General features: G+C 33.0%; 1 protein-coding gene across 1 annotated transcript; it reads right to left on the bottom strand.

Annotated features, from left to right (window-relative positions):
• Positions 1-159: 159 nt before the first annotated feature.
• LOC129887589 (potassium channel KAT3-like) lies at positions 160-16,951 on the bottom strand. The gene is made up of 13 exons (XM_055962755.1): positions 16,635-16,951; positions 14,079-14,294; positions 12,606-12,767; positions 12,315-12,372; positions 11,189-11,506; positions 10,223-10,462; positions 10,035-10,133; positions 9,774-9,806; positions 3,708-3,893; positions 3,476-3,553; positions 1,087-1,132; positions 632-787; positions 160-432 (listed from the first exon to the last, which is right to left on the bottom strand). The coding sequence occupies exons 1-13, from the start codon at positions 16,862-16,864 to the stop codon at positions 329-331; spliced, it is 1,926 nt and encodes a 641-aa protein (XP_055818730.1). The 5' UTR covers positions 16,865-16,951; the 3' UTR covers positions 160-328.
• Between the last annotated feature and the right edge of the window lie 210 nt (positions 16,952-17,161).

Genomic DNA, 17,161 nt, shown 5'->3' on the forward strand with positions numbered 1-17,161 from the left:
AAAATCGCAGGATAACTCCTGAGATTGTAGTGTTAATTGTATTCCACATTGAAGGTGGGACAGCAATCCTGAGATAACTAATCTCACGATTAACTTGTTCCCCAACGAAACGAGCCCTTAAGAGACAGAAAAGTGCGAAGACAATATATGCTCTTGAGATACAGATCGAAAGAACATTGCTTATACTATTATGTTCATCTCATTACCATATATTTACTGTCTGATTCAACATACTCTTATGCATATCTATTGATATGTCATATGTCTATCAACACACACAATATCTTCAGTACATTTGTTTCCTCTTTATGTAAGCCTTTTTTTTCCCTCAAAAAATATACAAGTGATCATCCTCTCTCAGAGCATCCAAATCCTCAACTTGAGATCCATCCACCATGACAATAGTTGTTCCTCTTCTCCCAAACTTACTTTCTGCATCCACCAAATTATATAATTAGACACGATGATCTGACACTAATCTATTGCTATATAACTCGTAGCTGACATAATTTTTGATAATCTGTCGCTAAATAGGATTAACAACGAATTCTATGAGGATTAATGGAAATGAAATTGTTGAAGGGAACTAGACGAATTCAATGTAATATTTCAAATTGAATGTACTAGTCACCTGCTATACTTAGAAGATTTTCAACTGAATCAGGTAGATGGATTAATTTTCCTGCATTTCCTCCTGATTTTGGCTTACAATCCGGGTGATATCCGTGAATTATCACTCTTGTCGGAGGTGTTTTTGACAGGGCATCAGTAGTAGTTGTGGATACGTCTGCGGATTAAAAACAGTGCAAAAATCAAGATTTAAAATATAAAAAAGTACACACGCAAAAAAGTTAAGGGATTCCCCAATAGAATCTTTCAAGTTAATGAGCTATTGAACCCATTGCTAATGAACTACACTCGCCTCTGACTCCTTATTAAATATGAGATTTGTAATCTTGAAAACAAGACAGGTTATCTGCTATAATAAGTAAATGTAACGTCATAATATATAACTTCAAACTCAAGTTTTTATACGAAGTGCAAACTTCCTTTGAGGCTTGTAATCTTGAAAATAAAACAACTTACCGTTTTCTTGTTGGTCTTGGGCTCCGGCCTCATTCACTGAGGCTTCCTGCAAGAAAATGAGGCAAACATAAAAAGTTATTCAAAAGATTTGGACTCTGCATAATTAGCTTGTTCTGCATGTTAACTATGCCATGAAAGAAACAAAAAAATTAGTAGCATTTTGGCAGAATACATGGATAGTACGATCCTTAAATTTGTCGGTAAATTTTAATTTAGATACTTGAACTATGATATGTTGCTATGAGCACCTGAAGAGTATGAGAAAGTGTTCTTATTAGACACTTCCAATTATAATTTTGAAAAAGTTTATGCGTCTGTATTCAAGGGCCTATTACATAGTAGATAAGTTAATCACTTAAAATATGACACTTTCTTTAATTATGTACATTAGCCTCAATAAGCCGTAAAACCTCAAGCTTATTCCAATTGATGCTCATGTGTATGCTTAAAGGAACATATCTTATGTGACTACATTATGGGAGCTTGAATACACACACAAAATTTGAGTGTCTACATGAAATTTACTTACAAATTTAAGTTTTTTGATATATTTAGTTTAATTGAACGAAAAAGGGTCAAAAATATTTAGTTTAAAAATACTCTTTTACTCATCTTTTTGGTCTAAAAATATCCTTTCATCCATCTTTTTAGCTAACTTTAACCTTTGAAACTAACAATCCTCTTTTTATTTTTTATTTTTTAAAAGTATTTATCATGTGTCATTTTCTTATTGGATGAAATAAAAATCCTACCTCCACTAATTTTTTTCATAATTTATCTAAGCCACAAAAATATACCTCTTCAAGACACCAATTTTTTTTTAAAAAAATCTAATAGTTTTTTATTGCTATAACTTTTTCTTCCTTTTTTTTATAAAGTTTGTTTTGGGATCACGAAGAGGGATATTGTTTTGATTTGGATAAATTATAGGAAAAACTATTTAAAAAACAGTTTTTTGTTTTGCTGTATTTTTTTTAATTTGTTTTTTATGATCATCAAGAATGTATATTATAGACCAACAGCCCCCTGGAAAAGTATGATGTTTAACAACAGTGCAAGACCAAAGGCTATTGTTACAATGTGGATCATGCTGCAGAATAAACTCCCAACTACAGATAGATTAACCTCCTGGAGAATGGATGTCAACCAACAATGCAAACTCTGTCAACAAGATCTGGAAAATAGAGAGCATTTGTTTACTCAATGTGAATTTACTAGAGCTATTTGGAAGAAACTGCTTAATTGGATTAAATGACCACTCTTTCAAGCTGATACATGGGATATGCATTTGGAATGGACTCTGAAACAATCTAAAGGCAAGTCTCACAATGCACAGCTCTTCAAATTAATATATGCTGAGTGCTCTTATGCAATATGGATGGAAAGAAACCAGAGAACTTTTGAAGAAAAAAGAAGAAACTATGAAGAGATAACTAAGGAAATAGCATATATGTACACATTGAGAGCTCCTTTGGCGATTAGTACTCGACTACAACAATCTCTCCTCTTCTGAAATTAATTGTAGTTTTGAGGTCTTACTTTGAGTTTTATCTCTTGTTGGATAACAAACTGTGATGTAGTTTGTTATGATTATGTAAATATCTCTTGGTGATTAATAAAAACTATTAGTTACCAAAAAAAAAGAATGTATATTATTTTGATTTGGATAAATTATGAAAATAAATTTGAAAAACTTATTTAAAAAATCTTTTTAGTTATAGATATTATTACAAGATAGTTTTACAATAATTATCTAAAAACTATCGTGTAATAGAAAAAATTTATTTATTTATTTTTAACTATCTTGTAATAACTAATTTAGTTTGAAATATTTTTTTTACTATCTTGTAATAACTAAAAAATAATTTAGTTATACGTATAACTAATTTTTTTAGTTATTTTATTTATACGTATTGTAAAAAAATAAATATTATTAAACAGTAAAGAAAAATCAAGCTAAAAACTAAAAAAAAATCTAGTCTTTTTTTTTTGGTTAATTGGATAAAAAAATCCTAATCTTGTTTATCAATGTAGCCTTTAAAAAAAAAATTGGAGGGAGGGGGGGGGGGGGTCTTGAAGAGGTATATTATTGTTGGTTTAGATAAATTATGAAATTTTTTTAGTGGAGGTGGGATTTTTATTTCATTCAATAAGAAAATGACACATGATAAATACTTTAAAAAAATAAAAAGAGAATTGTTAGTTTCAAGGGTTATATTTAGCTAAAAAGTTAGATGGAAGGATAATTTTAGACCAAAAAGATGAATAGCAGGGTATTTTTAGACCAAAAGGTTGGATGAAGAATATTTTAAAACTTTTTCCTATAGTTCAGGGGTATTTTCCGTCATTTTTTCAGTTAATAGAATGTTTGGCACAGAAAAGAAATTACCTCGCTAATTACGTCATCGAGAAATTCTGATACTAGCGGCATCTCTGCTAGCTCTTCTTTTTTTAATCCCTTCATATGCTGATATATAATGCCACAAATTAAAATCAGCACGCAACAAGTGTGACACGTAACTATTAGTTATTATCTCAAAAAGTCGTCTTTCTTCTCGATTATGATATAATAACTATTAGTCTACCATATGAGAAATCAACTCGTATAATTAAACAATCACCTGAATAAAATTAGTGAGAATTATTTTTCCATCTTCTTGAAGGGGTTGTACCAATTGCTTGAAATGATGATGACTAATACGAACAACTTGAGAAAGCCTTTTAGTTCTCACTGTGAAAGGCTGAGGGATATTGAATATTACACCTATTTCCCCAAACATTTGTTGAGATCCCAACTTGGATAGAAACTGTCAACACCAAGAATAAGTGGAAAAAAATATTAGAAGAATTATTAGGTATATATAGTAAATTAATTATGAATAATCTAAGAGTTTTGTTTTGATATATGTCACTCATCAGGGCCAGAGCTAGGTAGAGCAAAGGGGTTCAATTGAATCCCGTTTGTTAAATTATTGTTGTGCTAATAGAGCAAAAACTATTTTTTTTGGTTCTGTTGAATCCACTTGACACAAGGAAAGAGTAAGATGTGAGTAAGATGTGAAATCAGGATTTGAATTTTATGTGTTTTGAAATTTTGGATACAACCTCAAATGCTAGTACTTGGACTTTGAATTGAATTTCTATACTTATTCTAATGAATTTTTTTAACATAAATACAAAATTAAAATTACTGAGTTATATCGAAGTTACCTGTTGTATAGTACCTCCATTAGATTCTAGTGTAGAGTGATAAAGGGGATCAAATTTTTTTTTAGGTTGCACGTTCAAATTTCATGTTTAATTCTAATTATTTTGGGAGTTGTACGTACACAAATAGCTGGCCAAATTTATTATTTGTTTTTTTCAAGTCAATATATATTGATTGTTCATAGTCATACACGATTATACATATATTATAAATGAATTATGTTTGGGGGAGGAAGCACCACAACTAAAGTTTGATATGATGAAAATAATGAAAATAAATTAGACACGAGAATTTTACGTGGAAAACCCCTCTAACTGATAGAAGGGAAAAACCACGGGGTAGAAGGATCTCACTATAAAAATATGGAGTATACAGCTCTCAAATACAAGGAGAAAACAACAATTAACACTTCTCTCTTGTAAAAGGAACAACTACTAAAGAGGACACTCAAGACTACAATATTTATCTTGGTGTATAACTCTCTTTGTATTCTTACTCTCTCTTTCTGGGATGATTTCAAATGAGGGCAAGAGACTCTATTTATAGGAGAATGAAAACGCGTAAAATTATTTTACGCGTTTTCAAAACTGCGTATGTTCAATTCAACAAAGGAAGGCTGCAACAAAGTCATTAGGGAGGCAGCCCTTTTTGACTCTGTTGGCCTCCTTTGTTGATTGTCTTTCATTCTCCCACTTGAAGATTTAATTGAGAATCAATTAAGTCTTCACACCATCCTTTCTACCCAATTACTGCAATGTTACGTTTCTGCTAGGCCAATAGAAGATCGACACCATATGAACTTGTTACTGTTGATCGGCTTCGTAAACATATCTGCCAGGTTATCATTAGTGTGAATTTTCTGAATATCCACACTGCCTTCTTCCACCTTCTCACGAACAAAGTGATACTGAACTCGTATGTGCTTTGTCCTTGAATGAAATGCCGGATTCTTTGCAAGATGCAAAGCGCTCTGACTGTCACAAAACAAAGCAATCTTCTCTTGTTTGTGCCCGAGCTCCTCCAATAACATCTGCATCCATATTGCCTCTTTGCTAGCTTGTGTAGCTGCTACATATTCTGCTTCCATCGTAGATGTAGCCACGATAGACTGCAGTTTTGAAACCCAGCTTACAGCTCCTCCAGCAAGAGTAAACACATAACCTGTGGTGGACTTGCTTTTATCAAGATCACCTGCATAATCTGAATCAACATAACCTTTAACAGTAAAGTCTGATCCTCCATAACACATTGTAACATCTGAGGTACCCTTGATGTATCTCAGGATCCTCTTAACAGTATTCCAATGCTCTCTACCAGGATTAGCCATGTACCGACTAACCACTCCCACTGCTTGTGCAATGTCAGGTCTTGTACATACCATTGCGAACATTAAACTTCCCACTGCTGATGCATACGGTACTCGAGACATCTCCATCCTCTCTGCTTCATTGCTAGGACACATACTTGAGGATAACTTGAAATTAATAGGAAGTGGGGTAGAAATTGACTTACAGTCTTGCATCTTGAAGCGTCTCAAGATTTTCTTCAAGTAGTTCTTTTGAGAAAGCCAAATCTTCCTATTATCTCTGTCTCGGTGAATTTGCATCCCTAGAATCTTGTTTGCTGGTCCCAAGTCCTTCATTTCAAACTCCCTAGCCAACTGTGCCTTTAAATTTGTGAGACGATCTTTGTTGGGGCCTGCTACCAACATGTCGTCAACATACAACAGCAAAATAACAAAATCTTCATCACCAAATCTCTTGTAATAAACACAAGTATCTGAACTATGTCTATTGTATCCAAGGCTTATAATGAAGGAATCAAATCTCTTATACCAACATCTCGGCGCCTGTTTGAGACCATATAGAGATTTGTTCAACCTGCAAACCAAGTTCTCTTTTTCCTGTTCTTTAAAACCTTCTGGTTGGAGCATATAAATTTCTTCTTCAAGCTCTCCATGAAGAAATGCAGTTTTGACATCTAACTGCTCCAAGTACAAGTCAAATGTAGCACACATCGCCAGGACCACTCGAATTGTTGTGAGTTGAACCACCGGAGAAAATATCTCATTGAAGTCTATACCTTCTTTCTGAGTGAATTCTTTTACCACCAATCTTGCACGATACTTCTCCACTTGATCATTACCATTGCGTTTGATCTTGTAGACCCATTTGTTTCCAATGGCCTTCCTTCCTTGTGGTAATTGAACAAGATCCCATGTTTTATTTTTATGAAGAGCTTCAATTTCTTCTTGCATTGCTGCCACCCACAAAGATGATTCTTGGCCTTTCATAGCTTCTTGAAAGGTTGAAGGCTCCCCATCTTCTGTTAATAGACAGTATGCAATATTACTCTCCATAGAATAATCTGAGTGCCAAGCTGGTTCTCTTCTCTCCCTAGTTGACTGTCGAACTTCTGGAGTTTCGATCTCAGCTTGCTCTTGTTCTTCGTGCTCTGGTGCTGCTTCAGAAGAAACAGGAACTTCTTCTATTTCTTCAACTTCAACTGTAGTAGTCTCTGATTTTTCTTTTGAAGTGCTACCTTCTTTTGCTTGTATCTTGTTTTCAACAAATACAACATCCCTGCTGATTACCACCTTGCGGGCTGTGGGATCCCACAAGCGATACCCCTTGACTCCATCAGCATACCCTAAGAAAATGCATTCCCTGGATTTTGGATCCAACTTTGATTTTTCTTGGGTGTTGTACATAACATAAGCAGGACTTCCGAATATATGTAAGCGAGAATAATCAGCTGGTTTTCCTGTCCACATCTCCATTGGCGTTTTCAGATCAATTGCGGTTGATGGTGACCGATTGATCACATAACAAGCGGTTTTGACTGCTTCTGCCCAGAATGGTTTTTCCAACCCTGCAGTTGCCAACATAGCTCTTGTCCGTTCCAACAAGGTTCTGTTCATCCGCTCTGCTACTCCATTTTATTGTGGAGTATATGTCACCGTGAACTGTCGTTTAATACCTTCTTGTTTACAGAAGTTATTAAATTCATCACCAGTGTATTCTCCTCCATTATCTATCCTCAAACACTTGATCTTTTTCTCAGATTCAAGTTCCATTCGCGCTTTGAATTCTTTAAAAACTGAAAAAACATCTGCCTTCCTCTTGATTGGATACACCCAACTTCTCCTGGAGTAATTGTCGATAAATGACACAAAATATTTTGCTCCTCCTAGAGACTCCACCGGTGCTTGCCAGACATCAGAGTGAACCAGATCTAGTATTTCCTTGCTTTTAGCAGAGGAACTACTAAACTTCAGTCTATTTTGCTTACTGGTAACACAATGCTCACAAAAGGGTAGTGAAACCTTTTTGAGCCCTGGAAGAAGTTTTTGCTCAGCAAGAATCTTTAAACCTCGTTCCGACATATGGCCAAGTTTACGATGCCACATCATCGTTGATTCTTCAAATGAACTTGCTGAGGCGGTTGATGCTTCTCCTTCTTGGTGTGTTTCACCTTTAAGCACATATAGATTTGCAGCAAGTTTTTCTGCTTTCATCACTACAAGCGCTCCTTTGGATATTCTCATGACTCCACCATGAGTCTTATACGAACATCCATTATCATCTAGTTGTCCTAAAGACAATAGATTCTTCTTCAAGTCTTTTACATGTTGTACCTCCTGGATGGTGCGAACCGTGCCATCATACATCTTTATTTTGATGGACCCAATACCAACAACATCCAAAGCATGATCGTTTCCCATGAACACAGACCCTCCTGAGATAGGATTATATTGATGAAACCATTCTCTCCTGGAAGTCATATGCCATGTTGCTCCTGTGTCCATGATCCATACATCAGCAAAACGTTTTCTGCCTTCATTATTTGATATTGCCTCACTGCATAAAATATCGCCATCATCCGAGGTACATGCAACATTCCCTTGAGCATTTGATGGCTCAGGGTGTTCACTCTTCTTCTTGAACCGACAATCTTTCTTGAAGTGCCCTTTCTTGCCACAGTTGTAGAACTTGATATTCTTTTTACTTCTTGATTGAGATCTGCCATGATTGTGACTCCCACTGGGGCCACGTTCCGTTGGTCTTCCTCTCACCATCATCAAAGCTTCAGCTTGTTGCGAACTTGCTTGTCTGTCTTCCTTATTTTTGCGCCGATTTTCTTCTTCCAAGACAGCAGCTGCAATTTCATCGAAAACTAGACTGTCTGTATTGTTCGTCAGGTTGATGATGAGTTGATCATACGAGTCAGGCAGACTTTGAAGTAGAAGCTCCGCACGTTCAGTCTACTCTATTTTGCAACCCATTGTTGTAAGTTGCGAAAACAGAGTATTCAAAGTATTGATATGTTCAGTAACTGACATGGACTCTGCCATTCGAAGAGTATACAATCTTCTTTTTAAGAAGATTTTATTATGCAAAGACTTGGCCTCATACAACCCCGTAAGAGTATCTCATATTTCCTTCGCCGTCCGCTTTTCTGCTACACTAGACAACACTTGATCAGCCAGTGCCAAGTGTAGATCAGCAACTGCGTTGCTGTCTATGTCATTCCACTTGCTGTCATCAACAAAGTCTGTGGGCCTGCCTTCAATTGCAGCTAAGCAATTGTCTTTTCTCAATATCGCTTTTATTTTTATTTTCCACAATGAGAAATTAGTCCCATTGAACTTTTCAACGTCAAACTTTGTTGTACTCGACATTGTTATTTGCTTCACACCCTTCTAGATCATTTCTGAATATTTTTGCGAACAATCGTGACAAACTGTACCGTCACCGAAATTTACTATTCACGTGAATAGTACTATTCACCGAATTTTACTATTCACGAAAAGTTACTATTCACAGATAGTACCTTCGCATAAAATAGACAGAATAACCGAGGGCTCTGATACCACTGTTGGGGGGAGGAAGCACCACAACTAAAGTTTGATATGATGAAAATAATGAAAATAAATTAGACACGAGAATTTTACGTGGAAAACCCCTCTAACTGATAGAAGGGAAAAACCACGGGGTAGAAGGATCTCACTATAAAAATATGGAGTATACAGCTCTCAAATACAAGGAGAAAACAACAATTAACACTTCTCTCTTGTAAAAGGAACAACTATTAAAGAGGACACTCAAGACTACAATATTTATCTTGGTGTATAACTCTCTTTGTATTCTTACTCTCTCTTTCTGGGATGATTTCAAATGAGGGCAAGAGACCCTATTTATAGGAGAATGAAAACGCGTAAAATTATTTTACGCGTTTTCAAAACCGCTATGTTCAATTCAACAAAGGAAGGCTGCAACAAAGTCATTAGGGAGACAGCCCTTTTTGACTTTGTTGGCCTCCCTTTTTGACTCTGTTGGCCTCCTTTGTTGATTGTCTTTCAAACTATACACCTGTCGGCTATTTTCACTCACTTCTTAATTTGATTTTTAGGCCAAATCATTTCATCACTATAACGTTAATAAAACTTCACAAGAGAGAAGAAAAAATAGATACATACTTGTTCCATTCCATTCTTGTATGATACAACATCCTGCAGTAGTCAATTAATTATTTAGTAAGTACTTTGTTAATGTATCTTTTATCTAAGTTGCTCGGATTTTCTAAAAATATTATTGAATTTATGTCAGATTCTTCAAAAATGTAGTACTTATGAAAACTTTAACACATGCTCAATGACATTTTCGAAAAGTCCTTGCAACATAGCTTTTTATACCAAGTGGGAATTAATTAAAACTTGACTGGAATGAATGTAACGTACCACAGCCCCAGATACAATAATGTAGAAATCTGTTGGTATCTCATTTTGTATTACAATATCCACTTTTGGTGGAAAATATTCTGCTTTTATTTCTGATACCTGTAGTATAAAACGAGATCGAAATAATAAAATATCATACTTTGAATCGTCTAATCAATCATCGTCACATAAATTAAAAAAGAAATTACCAATTGGACGATAAAGTCGTCGGATACTCCTTTGAAAAGGTGGGAATTTTCTAGAGTGGTACGAAAGAGTTGTTGTAAAATGCTAGATCTTATAGCCTTTGGCAAGTCTTCTAAAACTTGATCTTGTTGTAGTTCTGCTGTCTTGAATTTTAGTGTCAAATGTGCCAACATTTGCTCTTTTAACCCTTCTGGAAGTCTATTCTTCTTTGCATACCTCAAGATCTCATTGATAGCATCCCTCTGCGTACGTGCATTTATTAAATATAGAAATATGTTATTTCTGCTTCTATTCTTGGCAATAGCTCAACACATATATCCTTGTTATTTTGGGGTCATGATTATAGTGGACGGGTGTGCAAAATTAAATATATACTCATAATAATTAATATTTATCCGTTGTAGACCATATAATTTTCAGGCGAAGAGTGTGCACCAGACTACCCTTCGCCTAAGGTGGCTCCCTCCATGGTTATGAAGCACAAGAAGATTTTACTAGTTGGTGTTTATTGGAAGGTTTGTGGACTTTTGTTGTTCTTCATGGAGTTTTTGGCCTAATATATAGGTTTCATGTTATGTCAATTTAAGGTTGCTAAATCTGTTCAATTGAGACCTTGTAATGTAATTGCATTCTCTGGTCCAATTATTATTTTTGTTTCTGTATTTCTGATTTATTCACTAGGTCAATCTGATCTACTTGGTTCTTTGCACTTAGTTTAGGTGTAGAAGTTATATTTCGATTCATCGTATTTTTTTAAGGATTTTCATAATTGGACGTCCTTGAACCTTATTCATCTAAAATTCAATAAATAAATAAATAAATAAGAGGCTGGAAATGAAAAGGTTTGGATCGAATCGATATATCAATATTGATTCGATTCGAGCTCTCTTATCGAGAATACTAATTCAATGAGGCTGACTAAAAAAAAAAAATGTCATATAAATTGGGAGATATGAAATATTACGTACCATGATGAAGGTTCGGACAGCGGTATGGACAATAAGGTTAGTCATGTTGCCAATTAAGTAGGCAGTAAGGCCAATGTTGAAAAGCATGTAGAAAATTGTGAAAATCTTTTCTTCAGTATTGACAGCATGGAGATCACCATAGCCAACTGTTGTAAGTGTGACAATAGACCAATACATGGAATAAGTGTATCCTAGCCAGATACTTCTTGTTTTGAAATCAGGTATATTTGCCCCCATCCATGTATCTTCTGAATGGTGATAACGTGTTGCCAGCCAGTAATAGAAACACCCAGCTGAATGCACTGCAAACAGTGTCACCTATCGTACAATACATTTATACCGTCAAACTTTTCTGTAACAATATTCATCCTTTATAATAATATTTTTCTATAACAATATTCATCCTCTATAATAATATAACAATCATGTCTTTAGTTTTGTGATCTTATATATATATCCTTTATATATATGTGTGTGAATAAACAATGTCGTCGTAAAAAGGTTTGATTGTATATGAAAATTAATGTTGTTTCAAGAACTAAGATACATTGTCATCTCTATATTATATACTTCCTCCGTCCAATTTAAGTATATCTTAGTTTGACTAGCTAGACACAAAATTTTAAAAAATAATAGAGATTTTTAAATTTTGTAATCTTAATTAGACTAAAAATATGTGTCATGTATCAAAACACTATTTAAATCTTATGATCTTAACATGTTAGCTAGAATTAATGTTGGAATTAGAGATTTACCGAATATAAACATTATGTTTTTACAGAGAGAGTAAAATACTTAAATTGCAATGGAGGAGTATTGAGTTTAAGCACCGTCAATATAAATAATGCTTTACTCTATTAGGTCATCGAAAGGGTAATTATATGCAAGCCTCTTTGAAATGTGAACATTGTGATCTTAAAAATAAGATAGATTATCTACTAGGTAAAAGTAATTTTGTGTAAAAATTCATTAAAATTGATAATATATATAACTTAAACACATATTATACAGGATTCAAGTTATACACTAATGATAAGGTTTCGCTTAACTTTCTGCATAAATTGAAACGGAAGGAGTATATATATATATATTATGATCAAGTATAGCTAAGATGGCGAGTGCTTACACAAATAAGTTTACAGTATCTTGTCCAAAAGTAGCTGAATTGAGTGTCCTTCTCCAACCTGTAACGCAAGGAAAGTAGCTTATAAGTTGGTCAAATTAGTTTATAAGTATTTTTTTAAAAGCTTATTTATGGATTTGGTAAAATTCCAATTAGTGTTTTATGTGTCAAGTATTTATAAGTAAAATTACCCAAACATCATAAGTTGATCGTCTCAACTAATGATTTTTCGGCTTATAATTCATGAAATTTGAACTGTACCACATATATAAGTACTAAAAGAGTAAGTCATACCTTGAGAAGAATTTACTAACACGGCGCAGTCGCCAGAGTCTTAGCAAATTGAGGAAGCCAAAGACTTGCGCTCGGCTCGATTTGCCAGTGACAACTCGGTATATGGTTTGAAATGGTAGAGTTGAAGCTACATCCATTGGAAACCATAGATGCGTCACATACCTTTTTACACACAACAAAAATACTATAATTGTAATCTCCATATTGGCAAAAAAAAACAATAAAAAAAGAAAACTAAACGAAGGGTTGTAACTCAACAATGCCGGATTCAGAATTTTAGCTAAGAATGTGCAAAATTAAATATACACTCGTAATAACTAATATTAACCTATGTACACTATAAATATCAATTTACGTTAAAGGGTGTTGACCGAACCACCGTTAGGCGTGACTCTGCCCAAGGTTGTAAGGATAACTCATTATTCATCAAATTTTGACTTGCATGTTAGTTATAGCTTTCAAAAGTTTCTTGGTTATAATTAAAAAGTATAGGTAAGTTTTGAAGATTAATTTGTGACGATATTCTAACATGTCTCGTGAAATATTAAGGAAATTATGCATATGTAGCTAGACATTAAAATACATCAAAACTAAATTTGACAATTACTGCTGCTAAGCATTTTAGAGAGGACGTGATCTTAGATAGGAGGGTGTGGAGGACCCATATTAGGGTAGAGGACTAGTACATAGCCTCGTTATTCTTCCTTATTAGTAGGCGCATTAGCACACTATAATTTCTTATGCTCTGATTTCTGTTATTATCTATTTTATCTGTGTCGCTTTCATTATTTGCTTTTCCATATCGCTTTGAACTTCTTAGCCATATCTGACCTCTTTTTATGCTTCTATTGAGCTGGGGGCCTCTCGGAAACAGCCGTCCTACCTTGATAGGAGTAAGGTCTGCGTACACTTTACCCTTCCTATACCCCACGTTGTGGGATTCCACTGGGTTGTTGTTGTATTGTTGCTAAGCATTTTAGTTGCCACAACAACTTTTTTGTAGCATGTCGTAGTAAAAAAAAAAACTAGCGTAGCTAAAACTTATAGAAACAAATTGCGAGCACTTGAAAACATGTTTCACATTTGAATCCTCGTTACTAATGGAATCCAAATGATCGACTCTGGATTAATGATCCGAAGATCCTTTCTTCCTAGAATTCGTTACATGAACGAAACTAAATCTTGTAGAATCATATTAACTATTTGATGATACATTGATCTATACCTTGCTAAAAAATCGATGTTAAAAAAAGTTTCAAGTATTGGAACCAAATAAAGATAATATAGGGGTAGAGTTAAACTTTTCTACGATAACATCGTTTGTTTCAATAACTTTTAATTATTATAGTGAATACTATTATACAGAACATATAATATAACATAACATGAAAATAGTTGCTTTTAAAGAAAACATGATCACTTTAATGAAATATTATGATAAAAAATGAGTGTTATAGAGAGGTCTTACTGTACCTAAAAGCAATTTTCTTGTGTTCTTCAATGAGCAAATAAGTAGATTTGTCCAAGTATGCCACGAAGAAAGTGAGAATAATGTCAATAGCAAAGAAGGCGTCAACCACTAAATCAACAGGCAAGAGTGCTCCAGTCGATGCCTTGCTGAAAGCTAGCTCAAAGGGAGATGACCATGCTGAGTACACCACAAGTACAACAAGAAATGCTTGCCACAATCTACATAACATATAACCATAGATTAAAAAAAAGTATGAGGAAAAAAATAATCTTTTTTAAAATGAGTTCATCTATTTTAATTTATGTGAATTTATTTCCTTTTTGATGTGCTATACAAAAATAATCTTTTTTCTAAATTTGAAAATAATTTAACTTGAATATCTCATTTTTCCATCATGGTCTGTTTGGTACGAAGGAAAATATTTTCTTGAAAAAAGTTTCCATGGAAAAAAAATAATTTTCTTATTTATTTTATTGTGTTTGATACAAAAGCAGAAGATATTATCCTAAACCATATATTTAATATATCCAATTAATATGGGAGGCGAGGGAGGGGTGGAGGATGTTAGAGGGTGGGGAAAGATAATCAATGTGGAATGATACGTGTGGAACTTGTTTTTCATACTGCTACTTTGAGTAAGTCATTTTCTTCATTTTTAAAAAACTTATTTTTCTAAAGAAAAATATTTTTCAGAAATTTGACGATCCAAATATAAGAAAATTAGAAAACAATATAATATTATACTGAGGTTAAAAGAAAACTTGAGAATACAAGCAATTAAGCACATTTGCTGCCTACGTACGTTAGTGGAGGAATGTATATGGATATTTAATGACAACAATTTAATAAAGAGAAAAATTGTACTTAAGAAAAATAAGATACACAAATAAAATAAATAGACTAGAATAATTATGATCTTTCAACATCCAAAAAAAGAAAACGTCAATAAGAAGTAAGTTTTGTTTCTTGATCCAATATTCAAAAGACTGTATGAGGTAGATCCATTGAACATGGTTTAATCACCATAAAGTCAAAGCTCTACTCACTATAAGCTTCATTAAAAGGCCCTAAAATTTAGGCAAATCATTCAGCAACTAGTAAGATATTTCCTAGTTTATTTTTACTTGGCACTATTTGACTTGGCACATCTATTAAGAAAATAATTATTGATATATTTATTTTATCATACTATTTCTATTAATTGATGTTTATTATTATTAGGTTTTGAGAAATGATGAAAACATGAAGAAAAAAAAATACTCTCTTCGTCCCATTTTAGTTGTCATGTTGCATTTTCGAAAATTAATTTGACTAATTTTTAAAGTTAAATTATATTACTTTAACTCAATATTATAAAGTAAAAAATTAGATATTCAAAATTAAAACTATACGAAAAGTACTATAAGTTACAATTTTTTTCATTTCAATATGATAAAAAAATATATCTTAAAATGTTAGTCAAAGTTCATATGAAGAAAGTATATTTTCTTAATATGTCAAAAGTGACAAGTAAAAGTGAACGGATGAAGTATTTTTTTCCCTAACTTCAAATAATGAGATTAGTTCTAACTTCTAACTACCACATGCAAAACTTAATGGGGTCATGTGTCACTGTAAATTAAGAAATTAGCTATGAACAAAATTTTATAGCTAAACAACAAATTAGAAAATATCACACTTGTGATTTGAATTTATAATCTAAATCTTATTTTTCAGTCTATTTACAAGTATAATTTCCCCTTTTACGGGGGGTGGGGGTGGGGAAAGGGGGGATTTGCAATTAAACTTAGTTATGATGATACAATGTTCTAACTTGCAAAGAAACATGCATATATAAATTAAAAAAAATGGATTTTGATTTATGTGACAATCTTTTATCTTAAGTGAATCACAAAAAAGACATTTTTTGAAGAAATAATTTAATTTTAAATTTCACATTTTACCCTTATAAATAATTGATAGCTATAGAAATTTCCAGTGCTTATTTTAGATTACAATCTTTTAAAAAAATATTTTTATTTTTTAAAATTTTGAGTTCAATGAAACACGCCTTCACATAAATTGTGATGTCCGTAAGGAAGTACTATCTTTTGTTTTTCTGATAAATAATCAACTAACTAGAAAAGGAAATTATATAAGCACAAAAGAAATAGAAGCCAAAAGAAGTTGATTTTTCATATGGTCACTCATCTAATATTTTTTTTATTTTAATTTATTTGTTTTATTTTTTTAACCTTATTTAAAAAAAAGTATTATTTTCTATATTTAGTAATTTTTTACACTCAACATCTTATAAAGAACACTTAAAGATCATAAGATTCAAAGAGCAGTTTGATACATTATACATGTCATTAGTTAAAGTTCATAAGAATATTCAAAAGTTTTCTTCATTTTTCTTAATCTTTGTATCGAGTAAAACTAAGACAAATCAATTGAAACAGAAGACATAGTTTACCTCAGATGATCATCTTTTATCTTGATTTCAATTTTCTTCAATAAAAACCTTTTAAAGATAATAACTATTATTTGATCTAATCGAGACGAAATGTTGATTTTACCTGTATCTACGATCATAAGGAGCAATAACAAAACTTTTAAGCCTAACAGAGCTTTCACCCATCACTGTTCCAAAAGCTGGCAGCAAGCTGCTTGAAAGTGAAGCTAAGTTTCTGATTTCGCCACTCGAATGCCTCCGGAATAACAACGGCATCGGAGACCTTGTCTCCGATAACGGCATCGGAGACCTTGTCTCCGATAACGGCATCGGAGACCTCGTCATCTCCGACATTTTATTTTAGGAGAAGATAGAGAGAAGAAGAAATTTTGAGAGATGAGTTTGTTGGGAATATGCAGGAGACTTAGTTTTTCTTTTGTTCTTTTCTGATTGCCGTTTGTGTTTATATATATATATATATATATATATATGACATCAGAGCGGAGTTAGTAGCCCGCATATATTTTTGATCGAATTTAATAGATTTTGTTTAAATAGTTTATTTGTGTTAATAAATTTATTAAATTATATTAAAATTTAATTATTATTATTACTTAAAGTTATTATTATAAAATCTAAAATTCATAAAGT

The sequence above is a fragment of the Solanum dulcamara genome, chromosome 4 (assembly GCF_947179165.1).
Source record: "Solanum dulcamara chromosome 4, daSolDulc1.2, whole genome shotgun sequence".
NCBI lineage: Eukaryota > Viridiplantae > Streptophyta > Magnoliopsida > Solanales > Solanaceae > Solanum > Solanum dulcamara.

What these genes read in the sequence shown, in the direction of transcription:
- LOC129887589 (XM_055962755.1), bottom strand. Translation starts at nt 16,864, where the DNA reads ATGTCGGAGATGACGAGGTCTCCGATGCCGTTATCGGAGACAAGGTCT. An exon ending in TTCTCACTAATTTTATTCAG is followed by an intron (nt 3,554 to 3,707) that starts GTGATTGTTTAA and finishes ATTATATATCAG; the next exon opens with CATATGAAGGGATTAAAAAA. An exon ending in TCGATGACGTAATTAGCGAG is followed by an intron (nt 1,133 to 3,475) that starts GTAATTTCTTTT and finishes ATTTTCTTGCAG; the next exon opens with GAAGCCTCAGTGAATGAGGC.